Genomic DNA, 19,595 nt, shown 5'->3' with positions numbered 1-19,595 from the left:
GCTGGGGTAGGACTGCCTGCTGTACCAGCTCTGCCAACTTCAATTTTAACAGATCTGGATGGCAGTGTACAAGTTCTGACGACAGTGGAAAGTGGTATGGAGGTGTCAATACAATTCAACAATGCAGATTCCATATCACTGCAAGCAGTTAATCATCTCAACTCTGTGCTAGCAGAAAATCAATGTCAAAAAAACTAGGCACTCTCCTAACAGAAATCCATTTAATTCAGTCAATGCTATAACATATGCTTATCAAAATGGTCACTGGATTAGGTTCACATAAATCCACTTCCCAATACATTACTTGCATGATACAATGTCTTGAAGCATAGAGTTTAACTTACCCGGAAATAATTTTGTTATACTTTAGAGCATTTGCAATGTTTAAAAATATAAATGGGTGGATATAGAAATGCAGCTTATATTCTGGATAAAATCAACATGTAAGTGTAAAGCTTTGGAGGCTCTTGTGATGTAGTGGTAGTGTCCTCATCTCTGAGCCAGACGCCTGGATTCAAATCCCACCTGCTCCAGAGGTATGTCATAACATTTTCTAGCAAATTGATTTGAAAACAAAAAAAAATCATGCTTCAGATTGAAAAGTATTGAACATAATTCTCTAATGCAGTAGAATGCCATGTATTTTCTCAAAATATATTAACAGGATAAAAGATTCTCAATCAAACACATGTAGATCCCGACACAATACAGAGACTAAGCGTCAGTGTAGCACAGATTTTCAATATACAGTATGTAATATTTACAAATTTTGCCATTAAATATCTTTTTCAATCAGAATATAATTTAATTCAGGTCACTAATTCCATTATGAATGAAAAGCCTTGTGAAGATTTGTTCTTCTATTTAAAATGAAAATGATTTTGGCTCCACAAAGGCAAGTGCTGGAACAATGATGGAATGAGACTATTGACATATTACTCCCATGACTACATAACACTTTCTACAGTCAGTGGGTTTGTATGATTTATCAAGATAATTGAGGCAAGACCAACAAAAATTTGGGTGGTTGATGTCATTCCACCAGTTTATCGATATCCAGGTGGAATAGGAAAAATAGATCCCTGACCCCATTTCCAGTGGAAATGGTATCAAATAAAACAACAATGGTCTGGAAAACCAGCAGAACTGGATACTACCTAAATTTTTGCTCCTCCTGCAATATTTGCCTGGAGCCAGCAAATTGCTTGAAATATTTCTGGAAATTCAGTGTCTTTCCCCAGAGGCACCTGACAAACTAAAAGTGTGCTCTATTTTAAGAGGGTAATTTTCATTTGAAATGACTTGAAGAAACTGCAACAGTTTTCCAAACAAATAAAAACTGTTGGGAGGAATGGATTTTATGCTAATCAATGTGAAGTTATGAGACTTTATTCTACATTGTCTCCAGCATCTAGCTTTAAACACTCAGAGGTCAGAAACAGTGCAGGGTGTATGCAGAATATAGTTCCTTTTAATTTCCTACTTCAGTATGTTTTAAACTATAGGTACTAACTTTCTGTGACCCTTATTGCTTCTCCTGCCATCTTTTTCCCCATCTATCATCTCCTGAAGTTGTCGATTTAACAGGAAACAGTTCCAACAGCAATACTTGGCTTATTTAATTACATGTTTTAATATTTAAGTATTGTTCTTTAATGTATTGTAATCAATGAGCAATGGCCATGCACATTATGCAATTATTGGTCTCCAACACTTGTGGTAAATCTCAGAGTTAACATATACATTTTAAAAGGTAGCCATTATGCATGCTACATTCATGTGAAGTCTGCCGAAAAGAACACCCAATAAAATGCCACTTTCTGGATGCAATCATACTAAAATCTGGGGCAGATTGCCACCAGCAGTAGTATCAGACTTGTTTTGCGTCACTCGAACTTTTACAGCCTTTCAAAAGGTTATTAATGAGTTATGCCAACTTTTAAAGGTTTTCAAAAGCTTCCTAAATATTTGTTTTCTTCCTTGTGATTCCATCTATTTGAATACACATTCAAATGAGCTTAGACTAGTTATTCAAAACATGAATTCCTTCAAGTAGTACCAATCAACTGAGAACTAATTTACATCTGAAAATGAAAACTGCCCTCTTAGTTACAGATTGCTTTTTCACTGTGCCTTATTTCTCTCAAGTATTTGTTTTTTAGCCACTGTGTGACCTTTCATCGTGTAAAGCATTCTATTAATGTAATGAATTTTATATGAATATTTTGATGCTCTTTCAGACAGCAGCAACCGTATCATACAAAATGCACCATAACTGGATTCTGATCCCTAATGTTATCTGGAATTGGGCAGGAATTTAGTGTTTAATGAAACAATATGTGGGCGGCACGGTGGCACAGTGGTTAGCACTGCTGCCTCACAGCGCCTGAGACCCGGGTTCAATTCCCGCCTCAGGCGACTGACTGTGTGGAGTTTGCACGTTCTCCCCGTGTCTGCGTGGGTTTCCTCCGGGTGCTCCGGTTTCCTCCCACAGTCCAAAAAGATGTGCAGGGTCAGGTGAATTGGCCATGATAAATTGCCCGTAGTGTTAGGTAAGGGGTAAATGTAGGGGTATGGGTGGGTTTCGCTTCGGCGGGTCGGTGTGGACTTGTTGGGCCGAAGGGCCTGTTTCTACACTGTAATGTAATCTAATCTAATCTATTTAAGCTATGAGGCTTATACTTCTTTCAGCCGCTGCATTCCACCAGAACCACTTATCTCCACTGTGCAAATAGGAGTAGGAGAGGAAAGTAATGTATACTTGAAGCTGCCTGTAGACTATAGTGTCCAATGATAATGGGCTTGAGATGATCCATGGAGTGAGATGGTTGTAGACATCCCTTCGTTTTCCCCCTTAATGAGTAGCTGGATATTACACCAGCAAGGACCAGACTTTAATTTATTTAATTTTCAAGATTTGCTCTATTGCAGTGCTCCTAGTTCCTCAACTATTAGAGTAGTGGTCCCATTGCAACATTGCTGGGATTTTTTTCACCACAGCAGTAGTCTGTATTTTAGGATTGGGAACCTGCCTTCATCCTAATAGAACCCAATCTAGGAAACCGAGTCAGAGCTTCTAAATATATTGAAGATAGGTGTAGCTGTCTCGCCCATCTGCACAACACCAGGAGAACAGCCTTAGCCCATTTCTTATAATGAGAACATTTTTTTGTGACTGGACATTTCAGATTTTGGTACTCAAGTTTAATAAATTATAACATGAAAATCAAATGTAAATGGATTTACATAGAAGGGGAATCAACCCTGAAATGATCTTACTTTTCCAGGAATAATTTGAAATGATTATTATATTACTTTTATATTTGTTTGATTTTTTTTAATAAACAGAAGGTGCCAAAGTAACCGGAGAGCTTATTCTACCAATATTACAACTTTAAACTGCTCATCTATTCACTTAAATCTGATGGGTTGTCTTCTACAGTATTACTAGGATTGACTACTTCGTAATGCCTTCTTTACAACTTTTCAAGCCAAAAGACAGTAGAAAATAAATTAATTACAACAAGCGCTGAACGATTTTGCCGTAATGTCTCAAATTCCAATTCAGAAGGACTATAATGATTTAGTTTTAAATACACCTATGTCAACATTAATTTATAATATAGTTGAACTTTTAACAATTTGAATGTCCACTTTTATATAATGATAAGTAAATCTCTTACAGCAACATTCAAACATATTTTGAAGAATAACAAATAAATATCTTAGTCCTACTATTTATATAACTTTAAATAAATAAGAATTTGGTCATATCCATACCACATGCAACTATAAAGAGAAACTGAAAAAAAGTACAGAAAGGTTAGAGGTCACCAAAGTGAGAGATCACTAGCAGGCACAGTTCTGCTGCATTGATGGTGCGTTGTCTGTCAACCTTGTGTGCTTGCTGCCACTGGCCACTGAGGGATCAGAATCCAGGCTTTCCGACATTTTCTCACATATGATGTCTACTAGACGTTCAAAAACCTGCTTGACATTGATGTTTTCTTTGGCACTGACTTCAAAAAATTCAAATCCTGTGGAAAAGAGAGAGATTATGTGCAGTATGAACTCACAATTTCTTTAGGGTTACCTATCCCCTCCTTCTCTCCATTCAGCCACCCCACCATTCTATTCCAATGTTTATTTTATCTCTCCAAATGGGAAAAATAGGTAAATGGTTACAAACATTGTCCAGCAGATTCAGGAAAACTTTGGACAAAGAGGAGTTCAGGAACCCAAAGTTCAGGTGAATTCTGGGTTCCAACCACGCACCTCAGCTCCATCACTCTCTTAACATTATTTGTAAATTCAATTGACCACCTTGAGTTCAACACCCAATTCGTGGCACCATACATCTTTAGGAGGTGGGAGCTACCTTCCTGGAACCAGATGCAAAAGGAAGTAGCTAGGTAACCAACATTTTAAATCCTGTCACGTTTTTGGCATATAGAGCAGACAGTTCCTTACAAGGTTTAGAAGATCAGGAGATGAAAGGTGGTGGAAAGTAGCCATGGTCATCAATCCAAGGTGCAGGACTTGACCTCGTGATATAGAAGGTATCACACATAAAGTAGGACACCATGGAAAATCTGACAACTACTCACTAATGTGTACCAGACTATTCCGGCTTGCCAGTGAAAATGCTTAAAATTCCAATTATGATTGCTCCTAAAGAAGCTAATAGAATAGTAACAGCCTGCAAGTGAATTTCCCATTTCACACTTCTCACCAGCCCTTTAAAAGTATAGAATAGTGTGGGCCCCCTTGTGGTGCAGAGGTAGTTCTCCTACTCCTCAGCTAGGAGGCCTAGGATCAAGTCACACCTGCTCTCGAGTTGTGTAATAACATCTCCAAACAGGAAAATTAGGTAGAACTGTAGCAACAGTTTCCAGCAACACAAATTTGCAATCTCAGCCATTTGTAAAATACATCTCTTCGTGTCACCTTATCCATGATGTATAGCAAACAACTAATATGTGAAGTAGCATATTTTTGCAGGAGACCATGTGTTTTTAATATCTAATGGGGTAGAGGAACAAAGGACTCGAGGGGTTTAGGGATACAGATTCACATGTAAAGACACAATGAGCCAAATGGTCTCATTCTGAGCAGTAAGAAGCCAAGGATAAAGTTAACAAAGCTATAAAAGCTGCAAACCAAGCACTTGTCTATTTCCACAGGAATTGAATGGGAAAATAAAGAAGTTCTGTTGATCTTGAATGAAATTTTGGTTATACCACATATGGAATCTGTGAAAAGCTTCTGTAAAAGAACAATGCAAACAAAAAGTTTATAGAATGTTGCCATAACTGATAACTTGTTCAACCTTTCCGGACAGGTATAACCTTTAAAAGAGGGACTTATTTAACAAAGATCTTTAACATTATGAAAGAGTTTAAAAGGGTAACTGGACCAGCCATATAAATACAGTATAAAGCAAAGAACTGCATGTGCTGAAAATCTGAAAGAAAAACAGAAAATGCTGGGGAAACTCAGTGGGTCTGGCAGAAATTGTTGGAAGAAAGCAGAGTTAACATTTTAAGTCCAGCAACTCTTCATCAGAACTCAGTTCCTCTGAATGTTCTTCTGAACTCTGATGAAGAGTCTCCAAACTCTTAGCCTTAGATTGTTACAGGTTAGAATGAGATCATTCAATGCATTGTGCCTTTATATGTGAAGATTCTCCCTCTCAAACTGCAGGGTGAATTCTATGATATTCCAGTCACTGCCCACAGGGGTTCCCTCACCTTAAGTTCCTTAATTAAGCCTGCCTCATTACACATCACCAAATCCAGAATTGCCTGATCCCTAGTAGAGTCTACCACAAGCTGCTCCAAAAGAAATCTCGTAAACATTCCACAAATTACTTTTCTTGGGATCTGCTACCAACCTGATTTTTTCAGTCCACCTACATCTTGAAGTTTCCTCTTATTATTGTAATAGTACATTTCTTACATATCTTTTCTATCTCCTGATTTATCTTTTGGCCCACATCTTGACACCTTTCTGCTGATTGGATTGTATATTGAAAGCTCAGTAGCATTTTGAACAGAAAATTCACAGAATCACAGAAGTGTTACAGCCCACTAGGAAGTCATTTGGCCTATCATGCCTGCAATATCATTAAATGATTAGCATTACTTAGTGCCAATTTTCTGCTTTTTCCCCAAACTCTTACGCATTATATTTTACCATGTAATCATTCAATGGCCTTGAATGCCTCAATTGAACCTGCCTTCATCACACCTCCACGCAGTGCATTCCGTACCCAAATGCTAATATCTAATTACTCTCTTTCTCACTTCACCATTGCTTCTTTCGCACATCACTTTAAATCCATGCCCTCTTGGTCTTGATCCTTTTGTGAACCGGAACAATCTGTCCCTTTCTACTCTATCAGCTGCTCATGTTTTTGAAAACTGCAATCACATTTTCTCTCAAACTACTTTCCTCCAAGAAGAACATTCCCAACTTCTTAAATCTATCCTCATAACTGAAGTTCCTCATCTCTGGAACCATTCTTATAAGCTTCTTTTGCACTCTTTCCAATGCTTTCACATCTTTCCGGTATTGTGACCTCCAAAACAGTATGTAATATTCCACCTGAGGTCTAACAAGTGTCTTACATAAGTTCAACATCACCACTTTGCTCTTGTCCTCTATGTCCCTATCAATAAAACTAGGTATGATATACTTTACTTATTGCTCTCTACCTGTCCTGCAACTTCTGTGTACTTATATACCCAGGTCCATCTGCTCCTGCACTCACTTGAGAATTGTAACCTGTATTTTATCCTATCAAAAACCATCACCTCACATTTTTCTCCACATTGAAACTCATTTTCCACCTATCTGCATACTCCACAAACTTGTTGATGTCCTTTTGGCATTCTACACTGTTATAGAGTCAGAGTCATAGAGATGTACAGCATGGAAACAGACCCATCAGTCCAACCCAATCCAGTCCCACCTGCCAGCACTCAGCCCCTATCCCTCCAAACCCTCCTATTCATATACCCATCCAGATGCCTTTTAAATGTTGCAATTGTACTAACCTCCACCATTTCCTCTGGCCTCCCATTCCACACACACCCACCCTCTGTGTGAAAGAGTTGCCACTTAGGTCTCTTTTATATCTTTCCCCTCTCACCCTTCCCCCACCCCAGGGAAAAGACCTTGTCTGTTTACCCTATCCATGCCCCTCATGATTTAATAAACCTCTATAAGGTCACCCCTCAGCCTCTGACGCTCCAGGGAAAACAGCCACAGTCTATTCAACCCCTCTCTATAGCTCAAATCCTCCAACCCTGGCAACATCCTTGTAAATCTTTTCTGAACTCTTTCAGGTTTCACAACATCTTTCCGATAGGAAGGAGACGAGAACTGCACACAATATTCCAACAGTGTCCTAACCAATGTCCTGTACAGCCGCAACATGACCTCCCAACTCCTGTACTCAATACTCTGACCAATAAAGGAAAGCATACCAAACACCTTCTTCACTATCCTATCTACCTGCGACTCTACTTTCAAGGAGCTATGAACCTGCACTCTAAAGTCTCTTTGTTCAGCAACAAACCCTAGGACTTTACCATTAAGTGTATAAGTCCTGCTAAGATTTGCTTTCTCAAAATGCAGCACCTCCCATTTATCTAAACTAAACTCCATCTGCCACTCCTCAGCCCATTGGCTCATCTGATCAACATCCCGTTGTAATCTGAGGTAACCTTTCTCGCTGTCCACTACACCTCCAATTTTGGTGTCACCTGCAAACGTACTAACTATACCTGTTAAGCTCACATCCAAATCATTATATAAATGACGAAAAGTAGTGGTCCCAGTACCGATCCTTGTGACACTCCACTGGTCACAGGCCTCCAGTGTGAAAAACAACCCTCCACTACCACCCTCTGTCTTCTACATTTGAGCCAGTTCTGTATCCAATGGCTCGTTTTTGAGATTAGATTAGATTCCCTACAGTGTGGGAACAGGCCCTTCGGCCCAACTAGTCCACACAGACCCTCCGAAGAGTAACCTATCCAGACCTATTCCCCATATTTACCCCTGACTAATGCTATGGACAATTTAGCATGGCCAATTCACCTGACCTGCACATCTTAGGACTGTGGGAGGAAATCGGAGCACCCGGAGGAAACCCACGCAGACATGGGGAGAATGTGCAAACTCCACATATACAGTCGCCCGAAGCTGTAATCGAACCCAGTCCCTGGCACTGTGAGGCAGCAGTTCTAACCACTGAGCCACCATGCCGCCCTGTATTCCATGAGATCTAACCTTGCTCACCAGTCTCGCGTGTGGAAGCTTGTCAAACAACTTACTGAAGTCCGTATAGATCACATCTACTGCTCTGCCCTCATCAATCCTCTTTGTTACTTCTTCAAAAAACTCAATCAAGTTTGTGAGACATGATTTCCCACGCATAAAACCATGGTGACTATCCCTAATCAGTCCTTGCCTTTCCAAATACATTACAGCCTGTCCCTCAGGATTCCCTCCAACAACTTGCCCACCACTGACATCAGGCTCACTAGTCTATAGTTCCCTGGCTTACCACATTCTTAAAATTGTGACACCACATTAGCCAACCTCCAGTCTTCCGGCACCTCACCTGTGACTATTGATGATACAAATATCTCAGCAAGAGGCCCAGCAATCACTTCTCTAGCTTCCCACAGAGTTCTATGGTACACCTGATCAGGTCCTGGGGATTTATCCACTTTTATGCGTTTCAAGACATCCAGCACTTCCTCCTCTGTAATATGGACATTTTTCAAGATGTCACTATCTATTTCCCTACATTCTATATCTTCCATGTCCTTTTCCACAGTAAACACTAATGTAAAATATTCATTTAGTATCTCTCCCATCTCCTGCAGCTCCACACAAAGGCCGCCCTGCTCTCCCTAGTTACCCTTTTGTCCTTAATGTATTTGTAAAAACCCCTTGAATTCTCCTTAATCCTACTTGCCAAAGCTATCTCATGTCCCCTTTTGCCCTCCTGATTTCCCTCTTAAGTACACTCCTACTGCCTTTATACTCTTTCAATTATTCACTTGATCTATCCTGTCTATACCTGACATATGCTTCCTTCTTTTTCTTAACCAAACCCTCAATTTCTTTCATCATCCTGCATTCCCTATACCTACCAGCCTCCCTTTCAATCTAACAGGAATATACGTTCTCTGCACTCTTGTTGTCTCATTTCTGAAGGCTTCCCATTTTCCAGCTGTCCCTTTACCTTTTAGATCCAGTCTATCTTTTCCCATAACTAATAAAATTATGGTCACTGGCCCCAAAGTGCTCCTCCACTGACACCCCAGTCACCTGCCCTGACTTATTTCCCAAGAGGACGTCAAGTTTTGCACTTTCTCTAGTAGGTACATCCACATACTGAATCAGAAATTTTTCTTGTACATGTTTAACAAATTCCTCTCCATCTAAACCATGGGCGGCACGGTGGCAAGCACTGCTGCCTCACAGCGCCAGAGACCCGGGTTCAACTCCCGCCTCAGGCAACTAACTGTGTGGAGTTTGCACATTTTCCCCGTGCCTGCGTGGGGGTGCTCCGGTTTCCTCCCACAGTCCAACAAAATGTGCAGGTTAGGTGAATTGGCCATGCTAAATTGCCCGTAGTGTTAGGTGAAGGGGTAAATGTCGGGGAATGGGTCTGGGTGGGTTGCGCTTCGGCGGGTCGGTGTGGACTTGTTGGGCTGAAGGGCCTGTTTCCACACTGTAAGTAATCTGAACCCTTAACACTACGGCAGTCCCAGTCTATGTTTGGATAGTTAAAATCCCCTACCATAACCACCCTATTTTTTTTACAAATAACTGAGATCTACTTCCAAATTTGTTTCTCAATTTCCCTCTGACTATTGGGGGATCTATAATACAACCCCAATAAGGTGATCATCACAATTACAATTCTTCCAAGTTTTGTTGCATTTGAAAACTTCCTAAATTTCCCCCTGCAGATTTGGAGTATAGATGCTTCCTTAACAACCTGTTCAGATTTTGTTAAGACACTCCTGTGGAACAAGTGGATCTTGAATCCAGGCCTCCTGGCTCAGAGATAGGAACACTGTCCTTACACCACAACAGCCCCTTTTAGTAACTTTAAGTGAATAATTGATTCCTGTGGAACCCTATGTTAAAGCCAGAGTTAGACATTTCCCACTAAGAAGAAGAATAATATACATGTTGAAAAACTGTACCATATATGCAGCACTTAGCATTCCTAGATGAAATAGCTGGCAAAATAAAATATATTATTAAATATGAAAGAAGTACTATATGTACCTTAAGAATTAAACTCACCCATATAGTACTCTTAGGTGGGTCAACCAGGCCCCACCTAGTGGCAGAGGTTGATTAATGCAGGTAGCGGTCAACCTGAATTGCATGATCCACAAGGGAAGTTTTATTCCAGAATAAATTGACAGTTTATAATGTAACCAATGTAAATATTAAGCTAGCTTTCAAATTTCACACAAGCCTCCAGAAAGGTACACAGGGTTTATTTTACTGTGAGTCTGAACTGAGAGTAAAAATCAAAAAAACTGCAGATGCTGGAAATCTGAAACAAAAACAGAATTTGCTGGATATACCTGGCAGGTCTGGCAGCATCTGTGGAGAGAAAGCAGTTAATGATTTGGATCCAGTGACCCTTCTGATGAAGAGTCACAAGATTCGAAAAGTTCACTGTGCTTTCTTCCCACAGACGCTACAAGATCTGCTGAGTTTCTCCAGAAACGTCTGTTTTCATCAGCCAAATAAATATTGTGACTCCAATAGCAGGGTTGGGCTGGGAATTCTGTGGTGAGTAGCTCACCTCCTGACTGTCTTCCCAAAGCCCATGCGCCATCAACAAGACATACAAAGATTTCATGGATTAATCCCCACTTGCCTGGATAAATGTAGCTCTACTGACACTCTTGACAATCCAGCAAAGCAGCATACTTCACTGGCACCCAACAGGTGCACTGTTTTGTATTACTGACCAAGCGGAATGCTGTTAAAAGTTGTATTCTGCTCATGTGAAAGGGAACAGAGCAGATGAGACTCCTACAGATTTTGGGAACGGAAATTTGCTGAGGTGTGCCTTGCTGATGATAATCAGAGCCAGAAAAATTACACAGGCATTGCAATCATTGTTGAAGGATATTGGACTCTTGTGGCACTTTTAATGATTGTATGACATCTGATTTGGCACATAGTGATTGTGCGACAATTCCTACATTTTTACATATCCTCCAGAAGCATGGTACATCACTAAAGAGGTTTTGTAAGACATATTTTGGTTGCACTAATTATTTAACAAATTTGATATATCAATTGCATGTGAAGTAATAAAAACAAAAATTGGTGGAAAAGGTCTGACAACATCTGTGGAGGGAAATCAGAGTTAATGTTTCAGGTCAAGTGACCCTTCCTCAGAACCTAGGCAAAAGTGAGTACTGCAGATGCTGGAGATTAGAGTCAAGAATGTGGTGCTGGAAAGTCACAGCAAGTCAGGCAGCATCTGAGGAACAGGAAAATCGATGTTTCGGGCAAAAGCCTTTCATCAGGAATGAGACTGGGAGCCTCCGGGGTGGAGAGATAAATGGGAGGGGGTGGGGCTGGGGTGGGGGGAAGGTAGCTGAGAGTGCAATAGGTGACTGGAGGTGGGGGTAAAGGTGATAGATTGGAGGGGAAGGTGGTGCAGATAGGTGGGAAGGAAGTTTAACAGATGGGACAGGTCATGAGGACGGTGCTGAGCTGGAAGGTTGGAACGAGGGTAAGGTGAGGCAAAGGGAAATAAGAAAACTGGTGAAATCCACATTGATGGAGTGTTGGAGGGTCCCGATGCGTCCTCGCATAGCGCTTCAGAGAACATCTCCGGGACACCCGCACCAACCAACCCCACTGTCCCGTGGCCGAACACTTCAACTCCCACTCCTACTCTGCTGAGGACATGCAGGTCCTGGGCCTCCTCTATTGTCACTCCCTTACCACCTGAAGCTTGAAGGAAGAACCCCTCATCTGCCGCCTCGGGACCTTCCAACCCCATGGCATGTGTGGATTTCACTGGTTTCCTCATTTCTCCTCCCCCCCACCTTACCCCTGTTCCAACCTTCCAGCTCAGCACCGTCCTCATGACCTGTCCCCTCTGTCCAACTTCCTTCCCACCTATTTGTACCACCCTTCCCTCCGACCTATCACCTTTACCCCCACCTCCATCCACCTACTGCACTCTCAACTACCTTCCCCCCAGCACCCCCCCCCCCATTTATCTTTCCATCTCAGACGCTCTCTTCCTCAGAACCTGTTAAGTAATGTTTAATTTAAATTGATTTTGGATTTCCAGTTGCAGCAAAAGCCATAATATATGAATCTTGTTCTTCAGTTCTTATCATCAGCTACTGGGAAATCATCTTTTTAAAGGTTATCAGTCTCTATGGGAATTGTAACAACTTTTTAATTACATTTTCTACTGGTAGGCTCACAGAAGACTGAAAGCAGTATTAATGAACAGATGGTCTTTAAGATCTGCCTGACTATTATTAATCATGAGAATAACATCATATGGATGTGAAGGTAGATTTAGGAGGATAGTTTGTTTCTTTGCAACTCATTGGACCGGCAATACTTTTTGTTGTCTCCTACTACACACACAGGCATTTACCAAGGCTACAGCACTTTTTTATTGTGACCTATTCATTCCATTGGTGATGGACATATTGAAGAACAATAAAATCTATATCATACATTTAATCCTCACTGAAGAGACGAGGTACAGGAGGGAACGAGTATTTATTTGACAGAGAAGCATGACCAGCAAATCTATAAATGATGCTGACTCTTGGCACGAATCACTGACATACTTCTGTGGGGACAGCTTCAGCTTCCACAGCTTGTACATTTGTATGATAAATATATATATAATGAAAATTACCATCTGCCATATTAAGAGTACATATCTCACTTTTCCTCATCCAGTTCAATTACATAAACTTCTAGGTTAATTTCCATGCTTGCTTTTAATTTTTAGCACCTTGCAGAGTAATAGGGAAAATGCACGATAAAAGTTTTTGACAGGACTCTTAGAAAAAGGGAGAAAGGCAGTGAGAAGCAATCTTTTTTTGCCTTCATCCTTTGTTCTTTAATGCTTGTTGAAATTTTGGGGGAAACAATTGTGGTCTGACATTTCAGGGTGACTTTACAGTAATTCAATAAATTGGTGCGAACTGTTTGAAAACTGGTTACGACTGTAAGTCCCTTCTTAACTTACTCAACTCATTTGATCTCATCAGCACAACCAAGTAACACTTCTAGTTTCATTTTTACATATTTACCATAAATGTCCATTTCTGTGGCTTGCCTGCACAAATGATCTGTTCCACAACACTTCTGAAAGTACCTTCAGTTCCCCTTCTCCCACTGTCTCCTGCCACTGTCTCCTAACTTTCCTCTTACTTTGCCTCCTGACATGTTCCTGAGCCTTGGTGTTATCTTTAGAGCTGGACTCTAGTCTTCAGCTGCTCCCTTTTCCTAGTTCCAGTTCTGAACTCACATTGAAGAGCTGGGATGTATCTAGGGCATTGGCATCTTCAAGTCATTGATTGGTGTAGACTTTGGTTGCTACCTGCATTAATCAATCTCTGCCACCAAGTGGACCCTGGTCAATCTAAGTGTATAAGTGAGTTTAATTTTTCTATGATAGAGGACAAAATGGTAAATGGAATACAACGTGTGAAAGTGTTATGCATTTTGCTAGGAAGAACACAGGTGCAGACTATTTTCTAAATGGGGAAAAGCTTCAGAAATCTGAAATACAAAAGGACTTAAGCCAGCTGCAGTAGTGAGTATAATGGATTCTTTCTTGATTATATGTTTTTGGAGATAAGTCTCTTGATTAAACTTAAAATATAAGCCATAGCTATTAATTTAACCAGGGGCAGTGTTAGTAGAGGAATAAGACAGTGTTATTTTCTGGGTCTGCAGATTGTGAAGGAGCAAAAATGGCCTTTGTAGTGATATGTACTTCTTGTCAGATGTGGGAGTGTAAAGAGAGTTTAAGGGTTACTGCGGATTATAGCTGCCATAAATGCTGTTGGATGAGAATCTTATCAGATCGAGTGGACCGGTTGGAGAGACAGATAGAAGCGATGAGGAATTTGCAACAGCAACAGTAAGTGATGGATGGCAGATATAGGAAGGGGGAAAGTCTCAGATACAGTCACATAGATGGGTTAACTCCAGGAAGGGTAAGAGAGGTAGGTAGCTACTGCAGGAGTCTTTTGTGGATATACCCATTTCAAACAGGTAAGCTGTTTTGGAAAATGTAGGGGTGCTGGATTCTCAGGGGAACGTAGCACGAAGTTTCTGGTGTTGAGACTGGCTCTAATGCAACGAGGGGTACGTCGGCTTCTAAGAGATCAATTGTGTTAGGAGATTCTGTAGTTAGAGGTAAAGACTGACGTTTCTGTGGCCAGCAGAGAAAAAGCAGAATGGTGTGTTGTTTCCCTGGTGCCAGGATCAAGGGTGTCTCAGAGAGGGTGCAGAATGTTCTCACGGGGGAGAGGGGCCAGCAGGAGGAACCATTGGAACCAACGACATTGGAAGGGAAACGGTTGAGACTCTGAAGGGAGATTACAGAGAGTTAGGCAGAAATTTAAAAAGGAGGTCCTCAAGGGTAGTAATATCTGGATTACTCCCAGTGCTACAAGCTAGTGAAGGCAGGAATAGGAGGATAGAGCAGATGAATGCATGGCTGAGGAGCTGGTGTATGGGAGAAGGATTCACGTTTTTGGATCATTGGAATCTCTTTTGGGGTAGAAGTGACCTGTACAAGAAGGACGGATTGTACCTAAATTGGAAGGGGACTAATATACTGACAGGGAAATTTGCTAGAACTGCTTGGGAGGATTTAAACTAGTAAGAGGGGGTGGGGGGTGGGACCCAGGGAGATAATGAGGAAAGATATCAATCTGAGATGGGTATAGCTGAGAACAGAAGTGAGTCAAACAGTCAGGACAGGCAGGGACAAGGTAGGACTAATAAATTGAACTGCATTTATTTCAATGCAAGGGGCCTAACAGGGAAGGCAGATGAACTCAGGGCATGGTTAGGTACATGGGACTGGGATAGCATAGCAATTACAGAAACATGGCTCAGGGATGGACAGGACTGGCAGCTTAATGTTCCAGGATACAAATGCTACAGGAAAGATAGAAAGGGAGGCAAGAGAGGAAGGGGAGTGGCGTTTTTGATAAGGTATAGCATTACAGCTGTGCTGAGGGAGGATTTTCCTGGAAATACATCCAGGGAAATTATTTGGGTGGAACTGAGAAATAAGAAAGGGATGATCATCTTATTGGGATTGTATTATTGACCCCCCAATAGTCAGAGGGAAATTGAGAAACAAACTTGTAAGGAGATCTCAGCTATCTGTAAGAATAATAGGGTAGTTATAGTAGGGGATTTTAACTTTCCAAACATCGACTGGGACTGCCATAGTGTTAAAAGTTTAGATGGAGAGGAATTTCTTAAGTGTGTACAAGACAATTTTCTGATTCAGTATGTGGATGTACCAACCAGAGAAGGTGCAAAACTTGACCTACTCTTGGGAAATAAGGCAGGACAGGTGAATGAGGTGTCAGTGAGGGAGCACTTTGAGGCCAGCGACCATAATTCTATTCGTTTTAAAATAGTGACAGAAAAGGATAGACCAGATCTAAAAGTTGAAGTTCTAAATTGGAGAAAGGCCAATTTTGATGGTACTAGGCAAGAACTTTCGAAAGCTGATTGGAGGCAGATGTTCGCAGGTAAAGGGACAGCTGGAAAATGGGAAGCCTTCAGAAATGAGATAACAAGAATCCAGAGAAAGTATATTCCTGACAGGGTGAAAGGGAAGGCTGGTAGTAATAGGGAATGCTGGATGACTAAAGAAATTGAGGGTTTGATTAAGAAAAAGAAGGAAGCATATGTCAGGTATAGACAGGATAGATCGAGTGAATCCTGGGAAGAGTATAAAGAAAGTAGGAGTATACTTAAGAGGGAAATCAGGAGGGCAAAACGGGGACATGAGATAGCTTTGGCAAATACAATTAAGGAGAATCCAAAGGGTTTTTACAAATATATTAAGGACAAAAGGGTAACTAGAGAGAGAATAGGGCCCCTCAAAGATCAGCAAGGCAGCCTTTGTGTGGAGCCTCAGAAAATGGGGGAGATACTAAAAGAACATTTTGCATCAGTATTTACTGTGGAAAAGGATATGGAAGATATAGACTGTAGGGAAATAGATGGTGACATCTTGCAAAATGTCCAGATTACAGAGGAGGAAGTGCTGGATGCCTTGAAACGGTTAAAGGTGGATAAATCCCCAGGACCTGATCAGGTGTATCCGAGAACTCTGTGGGAAGCTAGGGAAGTGATTGCTGGGCCTCTTGCTGAGATATTTGTATCATCAATAGTCACAGGTGAGGTGCCGGAAGACTGGAGGTTGGCAAATGTGGTGCCACTGTTTAAGAAGGGCGGTAAAGACAAGCTAGGGAACTATAGACCGGTGAGCCTGACCTCAGTGGTGGGCAAGTTGTTGGAGGGCATTCTGAGGGACAGGACGTACATGTATTTGGAAAGGCAAGGACTGATTCGAGATAGTCAACATGGCTTTGTGCGTGGGAAATCATGTCTCGCAAACTTGATTGAGTTTTTTGAAGAAGTAACAAAGAAGATTGATGAGGGCAGAGCAGTAGATGTGATCTATACGGACTTCAGTAAGGCGTTCGACAAGGTTCCCCATGGGAGACTGATAAGCAAGGTTAGATCTCATAGAATACAGGGAGAACTAGCCATTTGGATACAGAACTGGCTCAAAGGTCGAAGACAGAGGGTGGTGGTGGAGGGTTGTTTTTCAGAATGGAGGCCTGTGACCAGTGGAGTGTCACAAGGATAGGTGCTGGGCCCTCTACGTTTTGTCATTTACATAAATGATTTGGATGCGAGCATAAGAGGTACAGTTAGTAAGTTTGCAGATGACACCAAAATTGGAGGTGTAGTGGACAGCGAAGAGGGTTACCTCAGATTACAACAGGATCTGGACCAGATGGGCCAGTGGGCTGAGAAGTGGCAGATGGAGTTTAATTCAGATAAATGCGAGGTGCTGCATTTTGGGAAAGCAAATCTTAGCAGGACTTATATACTTAATGGTAAGGGTTCTGGATTAGTGGTGCTGGAAGAGCACAGCAGTTCAGGCAGCATCCGAGGACAGGCAAAATCCGAGGACAGGCAAAATCAGGTCCTAGGGAGTGTTGCTGAACAAAGAGACCTTGGAGTGCAGGTTCATAGCTCCTTGGAAGTGGAGTCGCAGGTAGATAGGATAGTGAAGAAGGCATTTGGTATGCTTTCCTTTATTGGTCAGAGTATTGAGTACAGGAGGTCATGTTGCGGCTGTACAGGACATTGGTTAGGCCACTGTTGGAATATTGAATGCAATTCTGGTCTCCTTCCTATCGGAAAGATGTTGTGAAACTTGAAAGGGTTCAGAAAAGACTTGCAAGGATGTTGCCAGGGTTGGCGGATCTGAGCTACAGGGAGAGGCTGAACAGGCTGGGGCTGTTTTCCCTGGAGTGTCGGAGGCTGAAGGGTGACCTTATAGAGGTTTATGAGGGGCATCGATAGGATAAATAGACAAAGTCTTTTCCCTGGGGTCAGGGAGTCCAGGACTAGAGGGCATAGGTTTAGGCTGAGAGGGGAAAGATTTAAAAGAGACCTAAGGAGCAACTTTTTCATGGTGGTATGTGTATGGAGTGAGCTGCCAGAGGATGTGGTCGAGGCTGGTAAAATTACAACATTTAAGAGGCATTTGGATGGGTATATGAATAGGAAGGGTTTGGAGAGATATGGGCTAGGTGCTGGCAGGTGCAACTAGATTAGGTTGGGATATCTGGTTGGCATGGATGGGTTGGACCGAAGGGTCTGTTTCCATGCTTTACATCTCTATGACTCTATGACTCTAATTCTGAACAAGGATTATATGATTAATGTGCAGGCCCATATAGAAAATAGTCTGCCACTCTTCTAGCCAGTCCAAGATCTCCTGCAGCCTTCCCACTTCCTCAACACTATCTGTCCCTCCATCTATCTTTGTGTCATCTGAAAACTTAACAACAATGCCCCCAGTTCTAATAAACTAATCATATGCATTATCCAGTTCTTCCTGACCTGAATTTAATATTTTAGTTATGAATAACACAAGTTTGCTTTTCGCAGCAGAGAGCGGCGGGAGCTGGGCGGAAGTTCAGACGGAGCGCAAAGCCGGTCGGGAAGGTAAGTGATTACTATATAAAGAACTTACCTCGACGCCAACGGTCTTTTCGCAGCAGAGAGCGGCGGGAGCTGGGCGGAAGTTCAGACGCAGCGCAAAGCCGGTCGGGAAGGTAAGTGATTACTATCAGAGTGGGTGTGTTCTAAACCCCAGGTCCTACAAAGTAGGATCTCCCTCCCTCCCTCCTCCTCTAACCTTAATTAAGAGTCCACAGACGTGCCACAAAAAGAGGGTCTAAGGAAGTTTAGATCGAAGAGTGAGGCTTCAGCTCAGGACTCTTTGACAAGGAGGTTGAGTGAAGTGATTACACCACAGTTGAAGAGGGTGAAGACATGACTGCCCAGCTGGTTCAGTGCGCTACGTGCTTGATGTGGGAGGTCAACGACTCTGGTGTGTCTGGCTCGTATATGTGTGGAAAATGTGTGCACATTCAGCAAATGACCAAGCATATTGCAGCGCTGACGAAAGAACTCGAAGACCTTAGGCTCATCCGAGAGAACGAGATCTTTCTGGACAAGACCTTCAGCGATGTTATTACACCAATCATGCCAGAAGAGAGCAGAAGAGAGCAGACGATAAGGAAGGCGGAGAGGAGACAGGTGCAAGAGATCCCGGGAGAAGTACCTGTCAGGAACAAGTTGAAGCTTTTGGAAGCAGAGACTGATGACACTGCCAGTTCGCAAGCCGGCCAAGTTTGTCAATCAAAAGTTGCCGCAGAGGCAGAGCGGAAGAGTCGGACATCGCACAGAGCTGTGGTAATAGGGGACACCATCGTGAGAGGAACTGACCGGGGTTTTTGTGGCAGCAGACGGGATTTAAGGATGGTGTGTTGCCTTCCTGGTGCTCGAAAGATATCGCGGACAGAGTGCAGGAAATCCTCAAGGATGAGGGTGAAGAGCCAGAGGTGGTGGTACATGTCGGCACAAATGATGTCGGGAAGAAGAGGAGGAATACACTACAGCGTGACTTTGGAGAATTGGGAAGAAGGCTGAAAAGCAGGACGTCCAAGGTGGTTATCTCCGATTTGCTTCCAGTTCCTCGGGCTAGTGTGACCAGAAACAGGGAGATAATGGACTTGAACGTGTGGTTGGGGAACTGGTGCAGGAAGCAAGGATTTAAGTTCTTGGATCACTGGGGTATTTTTTGTGGTAAACATAAATTCTACAAGAGAGACGGCTTGCACCTTAATAGGTTAGGGATCAGCATTCTGGCAGGCAGGTTTTCTACTGCAACACCGCTACATTTAAACTAAGTAGCAGGGGGGAGG

General features: G+C 42.2%; 1 protein-coding gene across 2 annotated transcripts in view; it reads right to left on the bottom strand.

Moving 5' to 3' along the window:
• Positions 1-202: 202 nt before the first annotated feature.
• The window catches only part of LOC122554337 (ras-related protein Rab-3B), a 175,428-nt gene continuing 156,035 nt past the window's right edge, over positions 203-19,595 (bottom strand). The window contains exons 5-6 of one of the 2 annotated variants that reach the window (XM_043699202.2): positions 3,835-4,037; positions 203-553 (exon numbers count right to left, since the gene is read on the bottom strand). In XM_043699202.2, the coding sequence (XP_043555137.1) occupies positions 3,850-4,037 (188 nt within the window). In that variant the 3' untranslated portion in view covers positions 203-553; positions 3,835-3,849. Of the gene's footprint in view, positions 4,038-19,595 lie in introns of both variants that reach the window. The other variant, XM_043699200.2, reaches the window with a different exon arrangement.

The sequence above is a fragment of the Chiloscyllium plagiosum genome, unplaced genomic scaffold (assembly GCF_037043375.1).
Source record: "Chiloscyllium plagiosum isolate Xiang-an unplaced genomic scaffold, Cpla_swu_hap1 HiC_scaffold_9, whole genome shotgun sequence".
In the NCBI taxonomy this organism is placed as follows: Eukaryota; Metazoa; Chordata; class Chondrichthyes; order Orectolobiformes; family Hemiscylliidae; genus Chiloscyllium; species Chiloscyllium plagiosum.
This window is presented reverse-complemented; position numbering and strand designations above follow the sequence as displayed.